At 48.9% G+C, this 20,648-nt stretch overlaps 1 protein-coding gene across 5 annotated transcripts in view; it reads left to right on the top strand.

The window, feature by feature from the left end:
* CEP83 (centrosomal protein 83) overlaps positions 1 to 20,648 on the top strand; it is a 256,578-nt gene that overhangs the window by 159,570 nt on the left and 76,360 nt on the right. For all 5 annotated transcript variants that reach the window (XR_010179502.1, XM_063927615.1, XM_063927612.1 and 2 more), the window contains exons 11-12: positions 15,802 to 15,877; positions 16,584 to 16,741. Coding sequence is in view for 4 of the 5 variants with exons in the window: in XM_063927615.1 (XP_063783685.1) it covers positions 15,802 to 15,877; positions 16,584 to 16,741 (234 nt within the window). In the remaining variant the exon portion in view is untranslated. The remainder of the gene's footprint in view (positions 1 to 15,801; positions 15,878 to 16,583; positions 16,742 to 20,648) is intronic.

Raw genomic sequence — 20,648 nt, forward strand, 5'->3', positions numbered from 1 at the left:
CGTACTTGGACGATCTCCACGAGATCCAGGGACCAACTGGTGCAGAACATTACACTGGCCATGGCAGTTCTGCAACAACACGGTTGGCTTCTAAACTTGCCAAAATCACAGTTGATTCCTCCGACGCGACTGTCGTTTTTGGGAATGATTATGGACACAGAATTACAGAGAGTGTTTCTTCCAGTGGAAAAGGCCCTGGAAATTCAGAACCTGGTCAGACAAAATCTGAAACCAGCAAGAGTGTCAGTTCATCAATGCACTCGTTTACTGGGGAAGATGGTGGCGGCCTACGAGGCCATTCAGTTTGGCAGGTTCCGTGCCAGGGTGTTTCAGTGGGACCTGTTGGACAAGTGGTCCAGATCCCATCTGCACATGCATCGGAAAATAATTCTGTCTTCCAAGACCAGAATTTCATTCCTGTGGTGGCTGCACAGCTCTCACCTCCTAGAGGGGCGCAGGTTCGGGATCCAGGACTGGATCCTAGTAACCACGGATGCGAGTCTCCGGGGTTGGGGGGGCAGTCACACAGGGGGAAAACTTCCAGGGAAGATGGTCAAGCCTGGAAACTTGTCTACACATAAACGTTCTGGAGTTAAGAGCCATTTACAACTGCCTTCAAGCGGAACATCTGCCTCGCAATCTGTCCGTACTGATCCAGTCGGACAATATAACAGCAGTAGCATACATAAACCGACAAGGCGGAACAAAAAGCAGAGCGGCAATGGCCACGAGGGTTCTCCGCTGGGCGTAAAAACATACAAGCGCTCTGTCAGCGATATTCATTCCGGGAGTGGACAACTGGGAAGCAGACTTCCTCAGCAGACACGATCTCCATCCAGGAGAGTGGGGTCTTCATCAAGAGGTCTTCACAGAAGTGACAAGTCTTTGGGGAATTCCTCAAGTAGACATGATGGCGTCTCGTCTCAACAAGAAGCTTCAGAGATATTGTTCCAGGTCGAGGGATCCTCAAGCAATAGCAGTGGATGCCCTGGTGGCACCATGGGTGTTTCAGTCGGTGTATGTATTCCCTCCGCTTCGGCTCATTCCAAAAGTGCTAAAGATCTTAAGAAGAACAAAGGTTCGGGCGATCCTCATTGTTCCAGAATGGCCAAGGAGGGCTTGGTATCCGGATCTTCAGGAATTACTCAGCAATTTCTGCCGAGCGTGGTTTCGTCGTTCCACATGAACCAACCTATTGTGGTACCAGTGGCTACTGACGCCTTAGTGGAGTCGAAGTCTCTCGATGTGGTCAGAGCTTTAAAAATTTATGTCGCCAGGACTGTACGGATTAGGAAAACGGAAGCTCTGTTTGTCCTGTATGATCCCAACAAGATTGGGACTCCTGCTTCCAAGCAGACTATTGCTCGCTGGACCTGTTCTACGATTCAGCAGGCTCATTCTACGGCTGGATTGCCGTTACCGAAATCGGTGAAGGCCCATTCTACCAGGGAGGTGGGTGCGTCCTGGGCGGCTGCCCGGGGGTCTCGGCCTTACAATTATGCCGAGCAGCTACTTGGTCGGGTTCGAACACTTTTGCAATGTTTTATAAGTTCGATACCCTGGCCGAGGAGGACCTCATGTTTGGTCAGTCGGTGCTGCAGAGTCATCCGCACTCTCCTGCCTGTTCTAGAGATTTGGTATAACCCCATGGTTCTTATGGTTACCCCAGCATCCTCTAGGACGTATGAGAAAATAGGATTTTAATACCTACCGGTAAATCCTTTTCTCTTAGTCCGTAGAGGATGCTGGGCGCCCGTCCCAGTGCGTACTGTATCTGCAGTTATTAGTTCTGGTTATACACAGTATGTGTTACGTTGTAGTCAGCCTGTTGCTGGCATTGTTCAGGCCAAAGGCTGGAGTTCTGTTGAATGTCATGTTGTACGGCATGTTTGAGGTGTGAGCTGTTTTTTTTTCTGCTAACAAGCAGAAATTGCAATGCGTTTGCAGTTTCTGCTTGTTGAAGGGGGGGGGGGGGGGGGGGAGGCGGCGCGATGGGCGGCCCCCAGCATTCTAGCAAAAGGATTGCAAATTCTGCTAATTAGCAGAATTTGCAGTTCTTACTGAATTAGGCCCTGTATTTGCGCACAATTTGCATCCATATTTTGTATTGCATATTTAATACAATAATGGCCTGCAAGTTTATAATGCTATATTTGAGATTCATTTTTATGTTGCGTGCCATGGAAACTGCATAGATCGGGGGAAAGTTTTGCAATTATTGGTGACGTCCTTGGTACGAGCGAACCTCTGTTTAAGTGTAAGCTGCTTAATATGTAAATGTTAAAGGCAAGTGTGCGGGCACTTCTTGGCTCATATACATCATTATTTCTTTACCTGCATTTGCCCATGGCTTTGTGTGGATGTCTTCCGGTGAAAAAACGTAGTCTCCATAGTTCATAAACAGTCCCTAGAAGTGTTTTGTCCTTTATTGCTCCTCTACCTGATGTTGCATCGAGATCATACATACCTCCAGGTTTTTTTTCTAGGTCACAAAGCTATACAATAGTGAAAATTCATCCAGCAGTTTTTGCGTGATGCTGGAATAGACAGACAAACAAAATTTGCAACTTTATTATGCTGTAAATATAGATTATTATGATTGTATTTGGATTGTTTAATGCTGGTGAGATGTTCAAATTGGCTTCTAAGCTACGACTTAACTAATGTCAGTGAACTCTTTAATCCAGCAATGATTTCATCACACAATTTTTTAAACTGGTTACCAGCTGGTTTATGATGATTAACATGTGATGGTAAGTGGAGTTTACATTTATGTTGAAGGGGAAATTCTGTAAGTAAATAGAGCAGGCAGTTGAAAAATATAGATTCCACTTCCATGTACATGCTTATATTAGCATTACATACTAAGTGGTAATGGTTATGTAACCTTCATTTCTGCTGCGGTGAACACTGGGCTCCACAAGAATAGACATAGGGGTGTAGAGTAGGATCTTGATCCGAGGCACCAACAGGCTGAAAAGCTTTGACTGTTCCCAGAATGCACAGCGCCGCCACCTCTATAACCCCGCCTCCCTGCACAGGAGCTCAGTTTTGTAGTTGGTCCTGCAGATAGCAGGCACATAACAGAGGGGCTGCTCCAGGCAGCCCTAAGAAGAGCTTTTTTGAAGAAAAAGTGAAGACTACAAGGGCAGCAGCGGTGGTAAATGTCAGAGACAGTCACTGCTGCAGCTCCAGCTCTCCCCAGCGGCGCTGTACACTCCCGAGCCCTGGTTGCCGGGTAACTACAGTAGGAGGCTTCGGTTTTCTTCATGGTCAGGCACACACGACGGGGGCTCTCCTGGATCGCGTGGCCGCGCTTCGGGAGGTGGTGAGTGGGTCCCGCTTGCGGGACAGTACTTTATTGCGATCCAGCGCGGTCAGTGGGAGGCGGGCCACGTGCTGGCGGTGGACACTGTGGCAGTACAGGCGATCCCACTAGATCACCAGGGCATGGGCGCAGGTCAGGTTTTCTCTCTAAACCATTTTAATAGTAGCCCACAGTACCCGGTGGTTTTGCCAGCAGGGGGATAAGGCTTAGACCTGAAGCCCCTCCCCCAGCCCCAGGGCGCCATTTCCCGCAAATGTTCCTGCCCTGGAGCTGCATATCTGTCTCTCCCTCACTCCCGGTCAGTGTCTGGGCGCCATTTCTCTCAGCTTCACTGTTCCTGGGACTGCTTGGGCAAATCCTCCTGTGTAAAGCCGCCTGGTTGTCAGTGCTGTGACTTTACACGACACTTAAGTATTCTACCTGCCTTTTAGACAGTGTTAGTTAAGAGTGCATTTAGTCAGGGTTTTCTAGTACAATTACCCTGTGATATACGTCCAGTTCTTACTGTGCAGTGTTATAGCTATTGACTACATAGCTATATAAGCTGGTCCAGTGCAGTATTATTGTTAGTAATAACCTCTGCATTGTACAACTGTGACTATATGTGTGTGCATTAGCTTGCTGAGTGGTTTCCATTTCGTGTCTCTCACTCAACTTACTATCCCTATATTCTTTTTTTTTTTTAAACACATTTTATTGGATGGATCACGAAATAAGTACAATGATAACATAACATAACACCCGGATATTTTGGGTGCTTAAAGAACAAATGTAGTTACAGTAAATTGTTACAACATCAGAATGGATCCTTTTTTTGTTTTTTGTGTTTTCCCATGTTTAGAGATTAAAGTTAAGGCATAAGAGGTGGGAAACTCTCGGCAACGGAGTAACCTTCCGTCATAGAGAGTCAGCAGAGGAAATGAGAGGAAGAGAATACTCAGAGAGCGAGTAGAAGGGGACAGGAAAGCATAGGAGGCTGGGCACCTCCGGTCGGAGAAAGGAGGAGGGGGAGTAGAGAGGGGGTGGTGGGGTAGCCTTAGGGGGCAAGAGGTGGATAGGACCGTGGCATACCGTGTCAGGTTACAAATGGGGAGGGGGCCTGTTGTAGGTTTAGCCACGGGGACCATACTTTATCAAATTGCTTCGAAGTGTTACGAATGACTGCGGTCATATATTCCATTTTGTGGACATACCAAATCCGGGAAATTATCACCGGCATTGGTGAGGGGGTCGGGCTCTTCCAGTCCGTGGCTATTTGGCATGTCATTGCCGAAACTACATGTCGGAATAGTTTGTTTTGTTGTCTATTGAGAGTAGGAAGAGTCATAGGGAGCAAAAAGTATTGGGGGTCCGGGGGGATGGAGGTGTCAAATAAGCGCGAAAGCAAAGTAATGAGTTCACCCCAGATTTTGAACATTTTGGGGCAGGCCCACCATATGTGTAAGAGCGAACCAGTGTCCGTACAACCCCTCCAGCATCCATCCGGAGTGTCGGGGAACATAGTGTGTAGACGGGAAGGGACATAGTACCATCGGTAGAGTAATTTATAGATATTTTCTTTAATTCTCACACAGATGGAGCTGGAAGCCGCGTTGTCCCATATATCTACCCAGTCCTCATTGTCTATAGCAAATCCCAGTTCCTTTTCCCATGCCGACTCGTGAGGGGCCCGGGATGTTGTGGGGAGGTCGTCCAGGAGGGTGTAAATATCTGATATGAGGCCTTTAGTATTGGTGCGTTTCCAGCTAATGTATTCGAAGGGGGATAAATGTCTGTGGAGAAGGGTAGTTGTAATGGTGGAGTGGAAATGTCTAATTTGCAGATAGCGAAAGAAGTCCGAAGAGGGGATTACTGTTCCTTCACGGATATCTGCGAATTGTGGAAAAGTAGCTTTGGAGGTGATATCGTTAACATATAGTATACCACTCGAGCGCCAAGATGTATGCGAGGCTCTACTCATACCTGGCGGGAAGGCTGGGTTGTGAAATAACGGAATTAGCGGGGACGGGTATGGGGCCAAACTGAACCGTCTATTTGTCAGGTCCCATGTCGCTAGGGAGCGACTTACTACGGGGTGCGATAGGGCCGCACGCGGGCGCTGGTTCCGGTGAAGCCACAGTAGAGAGGATAGTGTAGCTAGGCCCGTCTCCTCTGCCTCTATCCCCACCCAGACCTTCCGTGTCCCGCCCTCGTTGCACCATTGTGCACATTGAGCGAGTTGCGCGGCATAGAAGTATTTCTTAAAGTCCGGGATACCCAGGCCTCCGCCTCTGGAGGGGCGTTGAAGCAGTTTAAGTCTGACTCGGGGACGTTTATGATTCCAAATAAAAAGGGAGGATTGGCGTTGTAGGGTCTTGAAGACGTAGGTAGGGACGTAAATCGGGAGGGTCTGAAATAAGTACAGAAGTCGGGGGAGCACGCTCATCTTGACGGAGTTAATTCTGCCTATCCATGATGTAAAATAACTGGACCATTCCACCAGATCCTCCTTAATTGTCTGTAATAAGCGGGGATAATTTGCTTGGAAAAGTTGGTGGTGATGGTGGGTCAAGTACACACCGAGGTATTTGATTTTCTTGGTGTGCCAGTTACAGGGGAGGATAGTTTGAAGGTCTTGTTTGAGAGCTGCCGGGATATAAAAGTTGAGGACCTCTGTTTTGTTAACATTTATTTTATAGCCAGAGACCTGTGAGTATGAACTGATCTCAGATAAAAGAGCGGGGAGAGATTGGGCTGGGTCAGTGAGGGAGATCAGGACGTCGTCGGCATATAACGCTATCTTGTGTTCGGATAGGCCTGTGGATATTCCATGGATAGCACTGTTATTACGGATCCTTGCTGCTAGGGGCTCCATGACTAGTGCAAAGATTAAAGGGGAGAGGGGGCATCCCTGCCTGGTACCATTGGTGATCCCGAAACTGGAGGAGGAGACACCGTTAACCATAACCTTGGCCGACGGGGAGCGGTAGAGTGCTTTGATCCCCTCTAGAAAGTTTCCGGAGAATCCCATTTTGTCAAGGACTGCAAAGGCAAAAGACCACGATATGCGGTCGAAGGCCTTCTCCGCGTCGAGAGCCAAAATGAGAGAGGGAGGTTTCCGTTTTTGAATTGAGTATATTAGATCTATGGCCCTTCTAGTGTTGTCAGACGCCTGGCGTCCAGGGATGAAGCCGACCTGGTCCGGGTGGACCAGGCCGGGCATCAAGGGACCCAGACGGTTAGCTAGTATTTTCGCGTATATCTTCAGGTCGACATTCAGTAGTGAGATTGGTCTGTAGTTTTAACAACTAGTCGGGTCTTTGTCAGGCTTTGGGATTACCACTATGTCGGCCCGGGTCGTCTCCGGCAGGAAGGAGGCTCCCTCGAGGATACCGTTAAATAGGGAGGCTAGGTGTGGGGCCAGTTCCTTTGCGAAAAGTTTATAATATTGGGCTGTGAAACCGTCCGGGTCTGGAGCTGCCGACGAGCGCATGGATCGTATGGCGGCTATTGTCTCCTCCTCCGAGATTCGACTATTAAGGGCTTCTAACTGAGTGTCAGCTAGGGTTGGGAGGGGGGTATCAGACAAATATGAGCGTACTCCCCCAGATCCGTCAGGAGACAGCAGGGGCGGGTCAGGTAGGTTATAGAGGGAGCTATAAAACAGGCGGAAATCTTCGGCCATCAATTCAGGGTCATATGTATAGGTTCCCCTTTGTGACAAGTACAATTTATCTATTGCACCCAGCGCCTGCTTGCGACGTAATTTGTTGGCTAGTAGGGTATCTATTTTATCCATTTTGTCATAAAAGCGTTGTTGCAGTTTCCGAAGAATTAGTGCCGCGCGGTTGGAAAGAAGGGTGTTGAGTTGTCCCCGGAGGGAGTCTATCTGAGTGAACAAAGAAGGTTCGGGGGATGCTTTATGTTTGGATAGTAAGTTGGCTATTTCTGATTCGAGGGAGGCTATCTCTTGCGCGGCTTTTTTCTTAATTGCCGACGATTTTGCTAATAAGGCGCCGCGAATCGTGGCTTTGTGGGCTTCCCAAAGGATATTAAGTGGGATGTCGGGAGACATATTTTCGGTGAAGTAGTGTGTGATCGCTAGTCTAGTTTCCTCTAGTACAGAGGGGTGTTGTAGAAGCGAGTCGTCAAGACGCCATTTATATTTCCTACGAGGCACGCGGTAAATATCTATAAGGAGGTAGACCCCAGCGTGGTCCGTCCAAGTCAGTGGTGTGATGCCCGTATCCGAGATCAGTGGCACAAGGGCAGAGGAAATGTGGATCATGTCGATCCTGGAGTAGTGTTGATGTGGAGCTGAGAAGTGCGTAAAATCTTTGGTGTGGGGGTGTTGGGAACGCCAAGTGTCACAGAGGCCGTGGAGTTTCATGATGGCGGTAAGTGTGCAGGAGGCCCGAGGAAGGGTCGTCATGGAAACGTGAGGCGGAGGACCGGATCTATCTAGCAAGGGGTCGATTATGGTATTAAAATCACCACCCATGATAATGCTTCCCTGTGCTTCTCGTGTTAGGCGTTTAGAGAGAGAATCAAAAAACAAAGATTGGTCTTGGTTGGGGGCGTAGGTGGAGACCAGAGTGAGAGCCATAGAGCGGAGGGTACCCATTACCATAAGAAACCGTCCATCTGGGTCTGTCACTGTCCTAGAGTGGATAAACGGGACGTTACGATGAACTAAAATGGCCACACCCCGTTTTTTACAGTCTGCCGAGGCGAAATAGGACTGGGAGAACCATTTGCCCTTAAGCCGGGTGTGGGCACCGGTGAGGTGTGTTTCCTGCAGGAATGCTATGTCAACTTTCTCACGTCTGCAAGCACTCAGGAACACGGTACGCTTCCTAGGGGAGTTCAGGCCATTTACATTGACCGAGAATATTTTAAGGGACATGGCTATTTACGCAGGGGAGTATGGCATGTTGCCAAGTATAGTCCAGCAAAGTACAATTTGTGCCAGGCGAAGGCCACCCCACTGGGCCAAGCAAGAGAAGGAGCGGGAAGGTCAAGCAGAGGCCACAAGAAAAGAGAGAAAAGGAAGAACATAGAAAAGAAGAAGAAATACCCCAAACGGGGAAACATCCCTGAGGTTGTGGGTCCCATTCAGGGGCCGCTAGGAAAAAGCATTGTATAAGTAACATTGTAAACAACAGTAAGGGATTATAGGGGGGTAACTGAGCTACCATGTGAGAGGGTGTGAGGCACCCGGGCCACAAGGGCTGAGAATGGCTATGACCATTTTTCATCTATAGCAAACATAATATAATATAGGACAATGAGAACTGTGGCCAGACAACAAAAATTCAAACATAAAAACAAGAATGGGAAGGGGGAGGGGAAAGGAGGGGGGGGGGGGATTTGGCAAGAGAGAAGGAAGAAGAAAAAAAAAGGGGGGGGGGGGGGGAAGGAGAGGGGGAATACCACAGGGGTGCAAACAATTATAACTTGGTTATAACAGCATTAGCAGAGGATAGTTACGACACTGGTATATGAGCTGATGTCGAATCTTCCGCTGCTCTCACTCGTTTCGAGGCGTGGAGGCGCTGCACCAACATTTCGTGCACTATCCACATCGGGGGGTTTCCCCAGGTCAGGGAGGATCCTTGTCCACATTGCGCTGTCGGGTCACCCGTGTCCAGTCAGGAAGAGGGGACTGGGGGTGTGGCGGTTTAGATGATGAGGCCGCCTTGTCAACTACAGCTGATGTCGGGAGGAGATCTAGCTTTGCCAGCAATTCCTGTCCTTGGGTTAAGGTCTTGACCGAGTGAATAGAGTTATTGACCGAGACGTGTAATTGGAAGGGGAATCCCCATCTGTATCTGATCTGGTGATGTCGCAGGACCCGGGTGACAGGCTGGAGGTCTCGCCGTTTTTGGATTGTGGAGGGTGCCAGGTCCTGAAAGATCTGTAGCTGCATGCCTTTAAACAGGATCTCCGATGAATCTCGAACGGAGGACAAAATTTTCTCCTTCGAACGGAAATAATGGAAACGGACAATAACATCCCTGGGCGGTTGGGCGGGAGATGGTTTTGCCCGGAGTGCTCTATGTGCCCTATCGCAAAGGCACTCTTCGGCCGTAAGGTCTGGTACTAAATGTGTGAAGAATTCTCTCAAGAATGATGGTAGCGATGGGCCGAGGACCGATTCTGGAACGCCGTGTATCCGTAGATTATTTCTACGCGAGCGATTTTCTTGGTCCTCTTGTCGCTCTTTGAGGGTCTCCATTTCCTCGTGCAATGTAGCGAGCTCTCTGTCAAGGCGGTGTTGGGAGCGGCAGAGATCGTCCGTCTTTGTTTCCAATGCGTCCGTTCGGTTACCGAGAGCTGTAAGATCCGATTTAAATTCAGCTATAGCGTTCGAGAGTTCCTGCTTGAACGCAGACTGCACTCCCTCCAATAGGCTCGACATGACCGCCTGTATCTGGGGGTCGATACCCGCTTCCGACGAACACGGAGAGGGGGGGGAGCTTGCGGCCATGTTGGGGTTCTGCGGGCCCTTAGACTTTGAGCCAAAGAAGTTAGTTGGGGCTTGCGTTGCTTTTTTGTTTTTGGACATAGTGGCATATATCAAAAAAAGGGAGGGTAAGGGTGGGGGTGAAAAAGAAAAAAGAAAGAAAAATTATTGATGGGGGGGGGACACAGGCCAGAGTCCGTATAATGAGCGGAAAGTCCGGGCAGGTCCGATACTCCAACCGTGGACCCGGGGGTAGGGTGCCAGAATGTTATATATGGAGTCCAACCATTTAGCTATGGCACATGTAGTATTTTATTATTTTGCGTTAAATCATCTTGAGAAACCTCTTGAGAATGAGTCTGGGATGTGTGGATCCGAGTGTCATAACGCTGAGGCCGTGACTCTTCCAGGCGCCAACTCCGCCGTTGGGGCAGACCGCAGCCCAACCCCTTATTCAGTGGCCCGGGCACACATGGTTGGTATTAAAGCACTTTCATAGCCGTCGCCAGTGCGGGCGGTAGTGTAAACAGAATCTGTACTCCTGCAGGGGTGAGGAGTGTGTGGTATAGTGCGGCTTATCTTTACCCTGGCTGAGTGCCAGAAAGTAAAATGGCGACTCTGGGCTCTTGTCGTGGGCCTCTATGGAGCAGGGGTGCAAATAGGGAGTGGCTGCTGTGGCAGCTGCAGGTACTCACAGTATTCCAGGAGGGCTGGGCACTGAAGGTAATGCAGCCTTTTTTTTGCTGTGCTGTAAAAACTTCTAGGGCTGCATACAGGTGTGCACAGCCTTCTCCAGCTTGTGCCCCAGGATTCCAAGATGGCCGCCGCAGCACCTACAGAGCTGCTTCTCTCCCCTCTTTTATCACCTGTGGGGCTGCCTGTGACACAAAGGCTCCTTGGAGGTGTTATGGGGCGTCCAGCCACACAAAGGGGGAAGATCCGGGGTCCTGGGGAGCCCGTCGCGGCCGCGCTCCGATCCCGGAGCTCACGGCCGGGATGTCCCCAAACTCGAGGTCCCGGCTGCAGGGCGCGTGGTAGGCCGCGGCGGCCGGAGGTAGCAGGGGGCCGCGGGCCCGTTTCATCAGCCGCACAGCTCCACCGGGGGGACCCGCAGAGGGGATGAGGCCACCGTAGGCTGTTACCAGCGGTCCGGAAGGGGGGAGGTGAGAATCCCGGCTCCCGCGGACAGCTCCGGAGCCCAGCCCCGCGACGTGCCGAAATCGAGGCCCCGGCTTCACAGGAGGGGGAAGGCCGCAATCCGCAAAGGCAGCCAAGGCCGCCCTCTGACTCCGCAGCTCACTTCCCCGGGCCGGGCCAATGTGAGCAGAGGCAGTGGGGTAAGTGCAGGGGACACCAGGGCACCGAAAGAGGTATTATTTAAAATTTATAGAGGCCAGTTGGCAGGAGCTCATAGGAAGTGCATCCTCTCCCATTGCCAGCTAGGCCACGCCCCCTACTATCCCTATATTCTATAACCTGAGGGGGCTTGGTGCGTCGGGTTTTATATTTATATTGGATTTTCACAAAGATATACTTTAATACGTATTTTTCTCTGTGATTTTAGTCACCATATCTCTCCTTTATCTCTGCTAGTGCTGACTACACTGCGCAGGGGTTTGGGTACGAGGTATTGTGCTGCTGTCAATTGTACTGTGTTACCTGATACTGCAAGTTACATCATGTCTGCTTCTGAGGGTAACTGTTCTGGGTCTGAACACACTGCCGATGTTGCTGAAGCCACAGATCCCTATGAGGAGAATATAGCAGCTCTGGTTCTGGGGGTTCCTTGCTCCCCAGTGGGACTGTGGCAACGGAGGTACATAATAACCCACGTAGGCCACTACATACGCTAGTTAATAAACTAACACCCCCTATGGGACCCCCTATGCCGGTACAACCGTATGTGGTCCCTGCAGCTAACCCGCCGTGGGCGGACGATTTATCTGCTCAATTGAAGAAGTTGAACCAGTCCCTGACTACTAAAAAGTCTGACCCTCGCTCGCCCAAGCCCAAGGGGTCCTCTAAGCGAGCTCTTATCTCCTCACAATCCACTGCTGTCACTGACACCTCGTCTGATGAAGACGGCACTTACACTGACCCCACAGATTCTGACACAGATACTGCTGATGGGGAGGGTAGTTCACATGTGGATGTTCCTGATCTTTTGGAGGCTATTAAGTTGATTTTACAGATTACGGATGATCCTGAGCCATACGTCCCTCCTAAGAAACCAGATGGGTTCAAGCGTTAGAAGGTGGTTAAGCAAGTTTTACCTCACTCTGACCATCAAATGGATATACGTCAGGAACCCTGGGAAAACCCGCGTAAGAAGTTTGTGCCTCAAAAGAAGATGCTGGCTCGCTATTCCCTTGCGCGAGAGCTGTCTAAAAATTGGGAAACGCCTCCTCCAGTAGACTCGCATGTGGCTAGGATGGTGGTTTCCTCAGCTCTACCTGTCACTACCGTCACGTCTCTAAAAGAACCTACGGATAAACGTGTGGAGGGTTGTCTGAAAGCGATTTACACCCTCACGGGTGCTGTACAAAGGCCCACTATTGCAGCAACATGGGCTGCAGAGGCTATTGAAGCATGGGCCTTGGAGTTAGAAGCTGAAATCTCTTCTGACCATGCTAGACAATGCTTGTCATATATTGTCACAGCTTCTCGCTATATTAAAGATGCGGCTTCTGATGCCGGTATCCTAGCAGCCAAGGCCTCTACTATGTCCGCCCTGGCTCGCCGGATATTGTGGCTGAGATCCTGGTCTGTGGATCTGGACTCTAGAAAAACCCTGGAGGTACTCCCTTTCAAGGGAGTTATTCTGTTTGGGGAGGACTTAAATAAGATAGTGGCTGACTTGGCTACTGCCAAAACTGCCTGTCTGCCAAGTACCACTCCTTCTGTGTCGAAGGCTAAAGGTACTTCCTTTCGTCCTTCAGGTAAAGCAAAAGGTCAGGCGTACAACAAGCAGACCCGCACTTCCAAACCTGGTAAGCCAAAGCCCAAAAGAGCCTGGACAGCCCGTCAGCCAGCTTCCAAGACCGATAAGCCTGCCGCATGACGGGGCGGGCCTCCCCCTGGGGGATCCCAGGGTGGGGGTCGGGCTTCTAGGGTATATCCAGGAATGGTTGAAGACCACTTCAGATGCCTGGGTACGGGAAGTCGTTGAGGTTACGCCATAGCCTTTAAAAACCGACCCCCTCATCGATTTTGCCGGACAGACGTCCCGTTGGACCCTCCTGGATACAGGAGTCGTAGTACAGGTGCCTCTTGCGCAGAGGGGCCGGGGGTACTATTCTCCGCTGTTTCTAGTCCCGAAACCGAATGGGTCCTCCCGGCCCATTCTCAACCTCAAGGCATTGTACAGGTTTGTGAAGCTTCCCAAGTTCCGTATGGAAACCCTTCGCTCTATAGTTCTGGCCTTGGAACCTGGGGACTACATGGTCTCCCTGGATATACAGGATGCTTACCTGCATATTCCTATAGCAGCGTCACATCAGGTTTGCGATTGGCAACCTCCATTACCAGTTTCGGGCATTACCTTTTGGTTGAACTACGACTCCGCGAGTCTTCCCCAAAGTCATGGCGGTGATGACGGTGGTACTCTGCCGTCAAGGGGTCAGGATACTGCCGTATCTGGACGACTTGTTAATCCTGGCAAATTCCCCAGAACTTCTCCTACGTCATCTGGATATGACGGTCCGGTTTCTAGAAGCCCACGAGTGGCTCATCAACTGGAAGAAATCCTCCCTGGTCCCTGCTCAGAGCATGGTGCACCTGGGAGCGCTATTGGACACTCACAACCATAGGTTGTTCTTGTCTCAGGAGAAAGTCCTTAAGCTTCAGGACAGGATTCGTTGCTTTCTTTCTCGTCCGCAAGTGACGATTCATTCGGCGATGCAGGTGCTGGGCCTCATGGTCTCAGCATTCGACATGGTGGAGTATGCTCAATTCCATTCTCGCCCCCTCCAGAGGCTAATTCTAGCCAAGTGGGACGGCCTGCCTCACCGGATCAGGTCTCACATGATCTCATTGACTCCGGAGGTTCGTCTGTCGCTGCTCTGGTGGCTCCAGGTCCAACAATTGTGCAGGGGCCATCCCTTCTGGATATCCAACTGGGTCGTGTTGACGATGGATGCCAGTCTAAGAGGTTGGTGCGCGGTGCTGGAGCAACACTCTCTTCAGGGTGGTGGGTGGACCAAGGAGAAGCCCCTCCTCTTAATCAACATTCTGGAATTGCGGGCGGTCTCTGCTGCCGTACGTTTTCCCTCCGGTGTCACTCCTGCCCAGGGTAATTCGGAAGTTCAAGCAAGAAAAAGGAATTCTGCTTCTCATAGCTCCACCGTGGCCCACACATCACTGGTCCTCAGACCTGCAAGGCCTATCGTCAGAGCGTCCAATTCTACTTCCACAATGCCCAGACCTCCTCGTTCAGGGCCCCTGTCTACCAGGACCTAGCCCGGCTCTCTTTGACGGCGTGGCTCTTGAAGCTTCTCGTCTTACGGGCTAAAGGGTTTTCTGAGGCGGTCATTCAAACTATGTTGCGGGCCCGGAAACCGGCTTCGGCTCGGATTTACTATAGGGTCTGGCATTCTTACTTTGTTTGATGCGCAGCTAACGATTATGACGCTTCCAAGTTTAGGATAGCCAAGTTGTTGGCTTTTCTTCAGCAGGGCCTGGACTTAGGCCTGCGTCTGGCCTCCCTCAAGGTTCATATTTCTGCCATGTCTGTGTGGTTTCAGAGAAAAATTGCGACCTTACCTGATGTGCATACCTTCACTCAGGGTGTGTTGCGTATCCAACCTCCCTATATCCCGCCTGTGGCTCCTTGGGACCTGTCTGTGGTTTTGGAGGCGTTACAAGAGTCTCCGTTTGAACCTCTTGGTTCAGCTGATCTTAAGTGGCTTTCCCTTAAGATGGTGTTTCTGCTGGCTATTGCCTCAGCTAGAAGACTGTCGGATTTGGGTGCCTTGTCCTGTAGTTCCCCATATCTGATATTTCACCGTGACCGGGCGGTTTTTAGGACTCGTCCCGGATACTTACCTAAGGTGGTTTCTTCGTTCCACCTTAACCAGGAGATTGTGGCTCCGGCACTTGTTTATCCTGATCTGTCTTCCAAGGAGAGGTCTTTGGATGTGGTACGGGCTCTCCGTATCTATGTGAAGAGAACTGCTTCTATTAAGAAATCTGATTCTCTCTTTGTGCTGTTTGGATTTCACAAACGGGGCTGGCCTGCTCACAAGCAAACTTTGGCCAGATGGATTAGAATGGTGATTGCACATGCTTCTGTGAGGGCTGGCCTCTCAGCTCCTGCTCACATTACGGCCCATTCTACTCGATCTGTTGGACCTTCTTGGGCGGCCCGCCGTGGTGCGACCCTTGAACAATTGTGCAAGGCGGCTACGTGGTCATCTGTGAACACGTTCATAAGGTTCTATGCCTTCGATACTGCCGCTTCCCAGGATGCTTCCTTTGGACGCAGGGTTCTTGTACCCGCTACAGTGCGTCCCCTCCCATAAGGAACTGCTTTAGGACATCCCCTATGTCTATCCTTGTGGAGCCCAGTGTACCCCGCAGCAGAAAACGAGTTTTATGGTAAGAACTTACCTTTGTTAAAACTTTCTACGAGGTATACTGGGCTCCACAAGGCGCCCACTCTGACGCACTTAGCTTCTTTGGGTTGGTATGGCATTAGCCGCTGACACTTCTCCTGTCGTGAGAGTGTGGTGTATGTGGCTACTAACTGTTGTCTCTTTTCCTGCTACTGCATTGGGCTGGTTAACTAAAAACTGAGCTTCTGTGCAGGGAGGCGGGGTTATAGAGGAGGCGGCGCTGTGCAATCTGGGAACAGTCAAAGCTTTTCAGCCTGTTGGTGCCTACTCTACCAAGATCCTACTCTACACCCCTATGTCTATCCTTGTGGAGCCCAGTGTACCTCGCAGAAAGAGTTATAACAAAGGTAAGTTCTTACCATAAAACTTGTTTTTATTTATGGTACCTAAGATTTAATATATTGCACCTTCTTTAGGTCTAAATTGCAACAACAATTGACATATACCGAACAAATAAAAAAAGAACATCATGATGAAGCAGATCTTAAGCAGGTAATAACAATTCTATACATACTACTGTATTGGCATTTAGAAATTGGATTTCTGTTGAAGAGTATTCTAGGTATAAGTAACCATCTGTTTATTTGCATCACTCATCATCCATAATAGACGAGTTATCTGATGGCAGTAGAGCCTATCCTGCTCATTTGTAATATTGATCTTAAATATATCAGTGGTTAATTCCTCTATGAATGTAGGTGCTCATCGTTGGACATTATTGAAATTTGGAAGTTTGCAATAGCCTAGATAATTAACCCCTGGCTTGTTTGGGTTTGAAGTATACCCCTACCAACATTGAACAGTAAATTTACATAAACACTCCATTAGCGACATCTCCTAGTGTGTCCTCCTCTCTGCCCGGGCCGCCAGATGTGGGCATACACCCTGTGCGATATCGCACAGTAACGTAATGCCGCGGCCGGGCTGTATATGCAGATTTGGCCGATGAGTACAAATTGAGCGGTATGCATGGCCGACAAAGAGGGTCATTAACAACCCGTGGGCCCGTGGTTCGGCCGTCGTCCGCAGCATACACACTGGGTGATATAGTAAGCGGTAAAAATTTGCGTTATCTTTTACTATATCGCCTAGTTTGTACGGGCCTTAACTCCGTTTTTTTTAGTAGTTTTTTATATTTCCAAACACGGTTTTATAGCGTTACCTTTATCTGTTCTTTATTTTTATTTTTTTTTGCAAGGAAATTAAAGACATGAGAACTCAGGTAACATCATTGTCAGAGTCTGAAAATAATTTAATACATGCTAATGAAAAACTCCGGGAAATGGTGGAACGACTCAAACAGGAGAATCGCAGTGCTAGAAGCCAGGCAGAACGGGCCCAACAAGATGCAGAAAAGTAAGTGCAATTCACTCTGTTCTTTTAATGTTGTTGCTTGCTTTTGTATCATAATCTGGGCAAAAACAAAGGATTTACACTCCGGCATGGACTATTTCATCGTTTGTTATAATTTTTTTGCATTTTTCTTCACAAATTGCTTTTTCCTTACCTAGTACACAGCATTCTTGTGATGCGAGGACTTGTGCACACTTGAAAAAACAAAAACTATTTACATAGAAACATAGAATTTGACGGCAGATAAGAACCACTTGGCCCATCTAGTCTGCCCCTTTTTTTTTTTTTATCCTTTAAGCAACCTCAACCCTTTTTGAACCTTAATTCTTTTTAAGGATATTCATATGCCTATCCCAAACATGTTTAAATTGCTCTACAGTCTTCGCCTCTACCACCACTGATGGGAGGCTATTCCACTTATCCACTACCCTTTCTTTGAAGTAATTATTCCTTAAATTTCCCCTGAACCCCCCCTCCCCCCTCCAGTCTCAGTGTATGTCCTCGAGTTCTAATACTACTCTTCCTTTTGAAGAATGTTTCCCTCCTGAACTTTAAGACCCTTGATATATTTGAAAGTTTCTATCCTGTCTCCCCTTTCCCTTCTCTCCTCCAAATCTATACATGTTAAGATCTTTTAGCCTTTCCGGGTAAGTTTTGCGATGTAGGCCATGCACCATTTTAGTTGCCCTTCTTTGTATACTCTCTAATGTATTTATATCCTTTTGGAGATATGGTCTCCAGAACTGGACACAGTATTCCAGATGGGCCTGCACCAATGACCTATACAGTGGCATTATCACTTCTTTTTTTCCTGCTACTGATTCCTCTCCCTATGCAACCAAGCATCTGACTTGCCTTTCTCATTGCTCTGTTGCATTGCTTTCCTGCCTTCAAGTCACTTGAAATAGTGACTCCTAAATCCCTTTCCTCCTCAGTAGTTTCCATTATAGTACCCTTGATACTATATTTAGCCTTTGGGTTTTTGAGACCCAAGTGCATGATTTTGCATTTTTTAGCATTAAACTGTAGTTGCCACGTTCTTGACCATTTCTCAAGCCTACCTAGGTCATCAATCATTTGTTTTACCCCTCCTGGTGTGTCTACCCTGTTGCATATCTTTGTTTCATCTGCAAAAAGGCATACCTTCCCTTCAATACCATCTGCAATGTCACCAACAAAGATATTAAAAGATTTCCCTCCATAGATTGCACTCCATTAACTACAACTGTCTGTTTCATATCCTGCAACCAGGTTCTTATCCATTTAACTGTTTTATAATCCACCCCCACGCTTTCAAGTTTATTTAGCAGTCTGCGATGTGGGACAGTGTCAAATGCCTTACTAAAGTCTAGATATGCTACATCTACAGCTACCCCTTGATCTATTCTTTTCATCACAGAGTCAAAAAAGTCAATAAGATTTCTCCGACGTCCTAGTGGATGCTGGGAACTCCGTAAGGACCATGGGGAATAGCGGCTCCGCAGGAGTCTGGGCACATCTAAAGAAAGCTTTAGGATCACCTGGTGTGCACTGGCTCCTCCCCCTATGACCCTCCTCCAAGCCTCAGTTAGATTTCTGTGCCCGACGAGAAGGGTGCACACTAGGGGCTCTCCTGAGCTCTTTGTGAAAGTTTTAGTTTAGGTTTATTATTTTCAGTGAGACCTGCTGGCAACAGGCTCACTGCATCGTGGGACTAAGGGTAGAAGAAACGGACTCACCTGCGTGCAGAGTGGATCGGGTTTCTTAGGCTACTGGACATTAGCTCCAGAGGGACGATCACAGGTTCAGCCTGGATGGGTCCCGGAGCCGCGCCGCCGGCCCCCTTACAGAGCCAGAAGAGCGAAGAGGTCCGGTGAAATCGGCGGCAGAAGACGATCCTGTCTTCAGATAAGGTAGCGCACAGCACCGCAGCTGTGCGCCATTGCTCTCAGCACACTTCACACTCCGGTCACTGAGGGTGCAGGGCGCTGGGGGGGCAGCGCCCTGAGACGCAATAAATCGATAAAAACCTTATATGGCTAAAATAAATGCATCACATATAACTCCTGGGCTATATGGATGCATTTAACCCCTGCCAAAACATACAGAAAAACGGATGATAAGGACGCCGAGAAAGGGGCGGAGCCTATCTCCTCAGCACACTGGCGCCATTTTCCCTCACAGCTCAGTTGGAGGGAAGCTCCCTGGCTCTCCCCTGCAGTCACTACACTACAGAAAGGGGTTAAAAAAGAGAGGGGGGCACAAATTAGGCGCAGTATAAACAATACAGCAGCTATAAAGGGAAAAACACTTATATAAGGTTATCCCTATATATATATATATATATAGCGCTCTGGTGTGTGCTGGCAAACTCTCCCTCTGTCTCCCCAAAGGGCTAGTGGGTCCTGTCCTCTATCAGAGCATTCCCTGTGTGTGTGCTGTGTGTCGGTACGTTTGTGTCGACATGTATGAGGAGAAAAATGATGTGGAGACGGAGTAGAGTGTCTGTAATAGTGTTGTCACCCCCTAGGTAGTCGACACCTGAGTGGATGTACTGTTGAAATTGCGTGACAGTGTCAGCTTTGTATAAAAGACAGTGGTTGACATGAGACAGCCGGCTACTCAGCTTGTGCATGTCCAGACGTCTCATACAGGGGCTCTAAAGCGCCCGTTACCTCAGATACAGACGCCGACACGGATACTGACTCCTGTGTCGACGGTGAAGAGACAACCGTGATTTCCAATAGGGCCACTCATTGCATGATTGATGCAATGGAAAATGTTTACACTTTTCTGATAATATGAATACCACCAAAAAAAGGGGTATTATGTTTGGTGAGGAAAAACTTCCTGTAGTTTTCCTGAATCTGAAAAATAAAATGAGGTGTGTGATGATGCGTGGGTTTCCCCCCGATAACAATTGATAATTCTAAAAAGTTATTGGCAGTATACCTTTTCCCGCCAGAGGTTAGGGTGCGTTGGGAAACACCCCCTACAGGGGATAAGGCGCTCACACGCTTGTAAGAACAAGGGCTCTACCCTCTCTTGAGATGGCCGCCCTTAAGGATCCTGCTGATAAAAAGCAGGAGGGTATCCTAAAATGTATTTACACACATACTAGTGTTATACTGCGACCAGCAATCGCCTCAGCCTGGATGTGCAGTGCTGGGTTGGCGTGGTCGGATTCCCTGACTGGAAATATTAATATCCTAGATAAGGACAGTATATTATTGCCTATAGAGCAATTAAAAGATGCATTTCTATATATGCATGATGCACAGCGGAATTTTTGCCGACTGGCATCAAGTATAAGTGCGTTGTATTCTACCAGTAAAGTGGTCAGGGATTCCAAACGGCATTTGGAAGTATTGCCTTAAAAAAGGGGATGTACCCTAGGTCGCCTCTCAAAATAAGACGCCGTATTATCAGGCGCAGTCCTGGTTGGCAAGCGGACAAAAGGGTTCCTCTTTTCTGCTCGTGACAGAGGGAGAGGAAAATGGCTGCAGAGATCAGCCAGTTCCCAGGAACAGAAACCCTTTTCCGCCTCTGCCAAGCCCTCAGTATGACGCTAGGGCTTTACAAGTTCAGGCACGGTGGGGGCCCGTTCTCAGTGAATTTCAGTGCGCAGTGGGCTCACTCGCAAGTAGACCCCTGGATCCTTCAGGTGGTATCTCAGGGGTACAAATTGGAATTCGAGACGTATTCCCCTCGCCGTTTCCAAAAAGTCTGTTTTACCGACGTCTCCCGCTGACAGGGAGGCAGTTTTGGAAGCCATTCCCAAGCTGTATTCCCAGCAGGTGATAATTAAGGTACCCCTCCTGCAACAGGGAACGGGGTATTATTCCACACTATTGTGGTACCGAAGCCAGACGGCTCGGTGAGACCGATTTTAAAATCTAAAATCTTTGAACACTTACATACAGAGGTTCAA

Source organism: Pseudophryne corroboree, chromosome 6 (assembly GCF_028390025.1).
Source record: "Pseudophryne corroboree isolate aPseCor3 chromosome 6, aPseCor3.hap2, whole genome shotgun sequence".
Lineage (NCBI taxonomy): Eukaryota > Metazoa > Chordata > Amphibia > Anura > Myobatrachidae > Pseudophryne > Pseudophryne corroboree.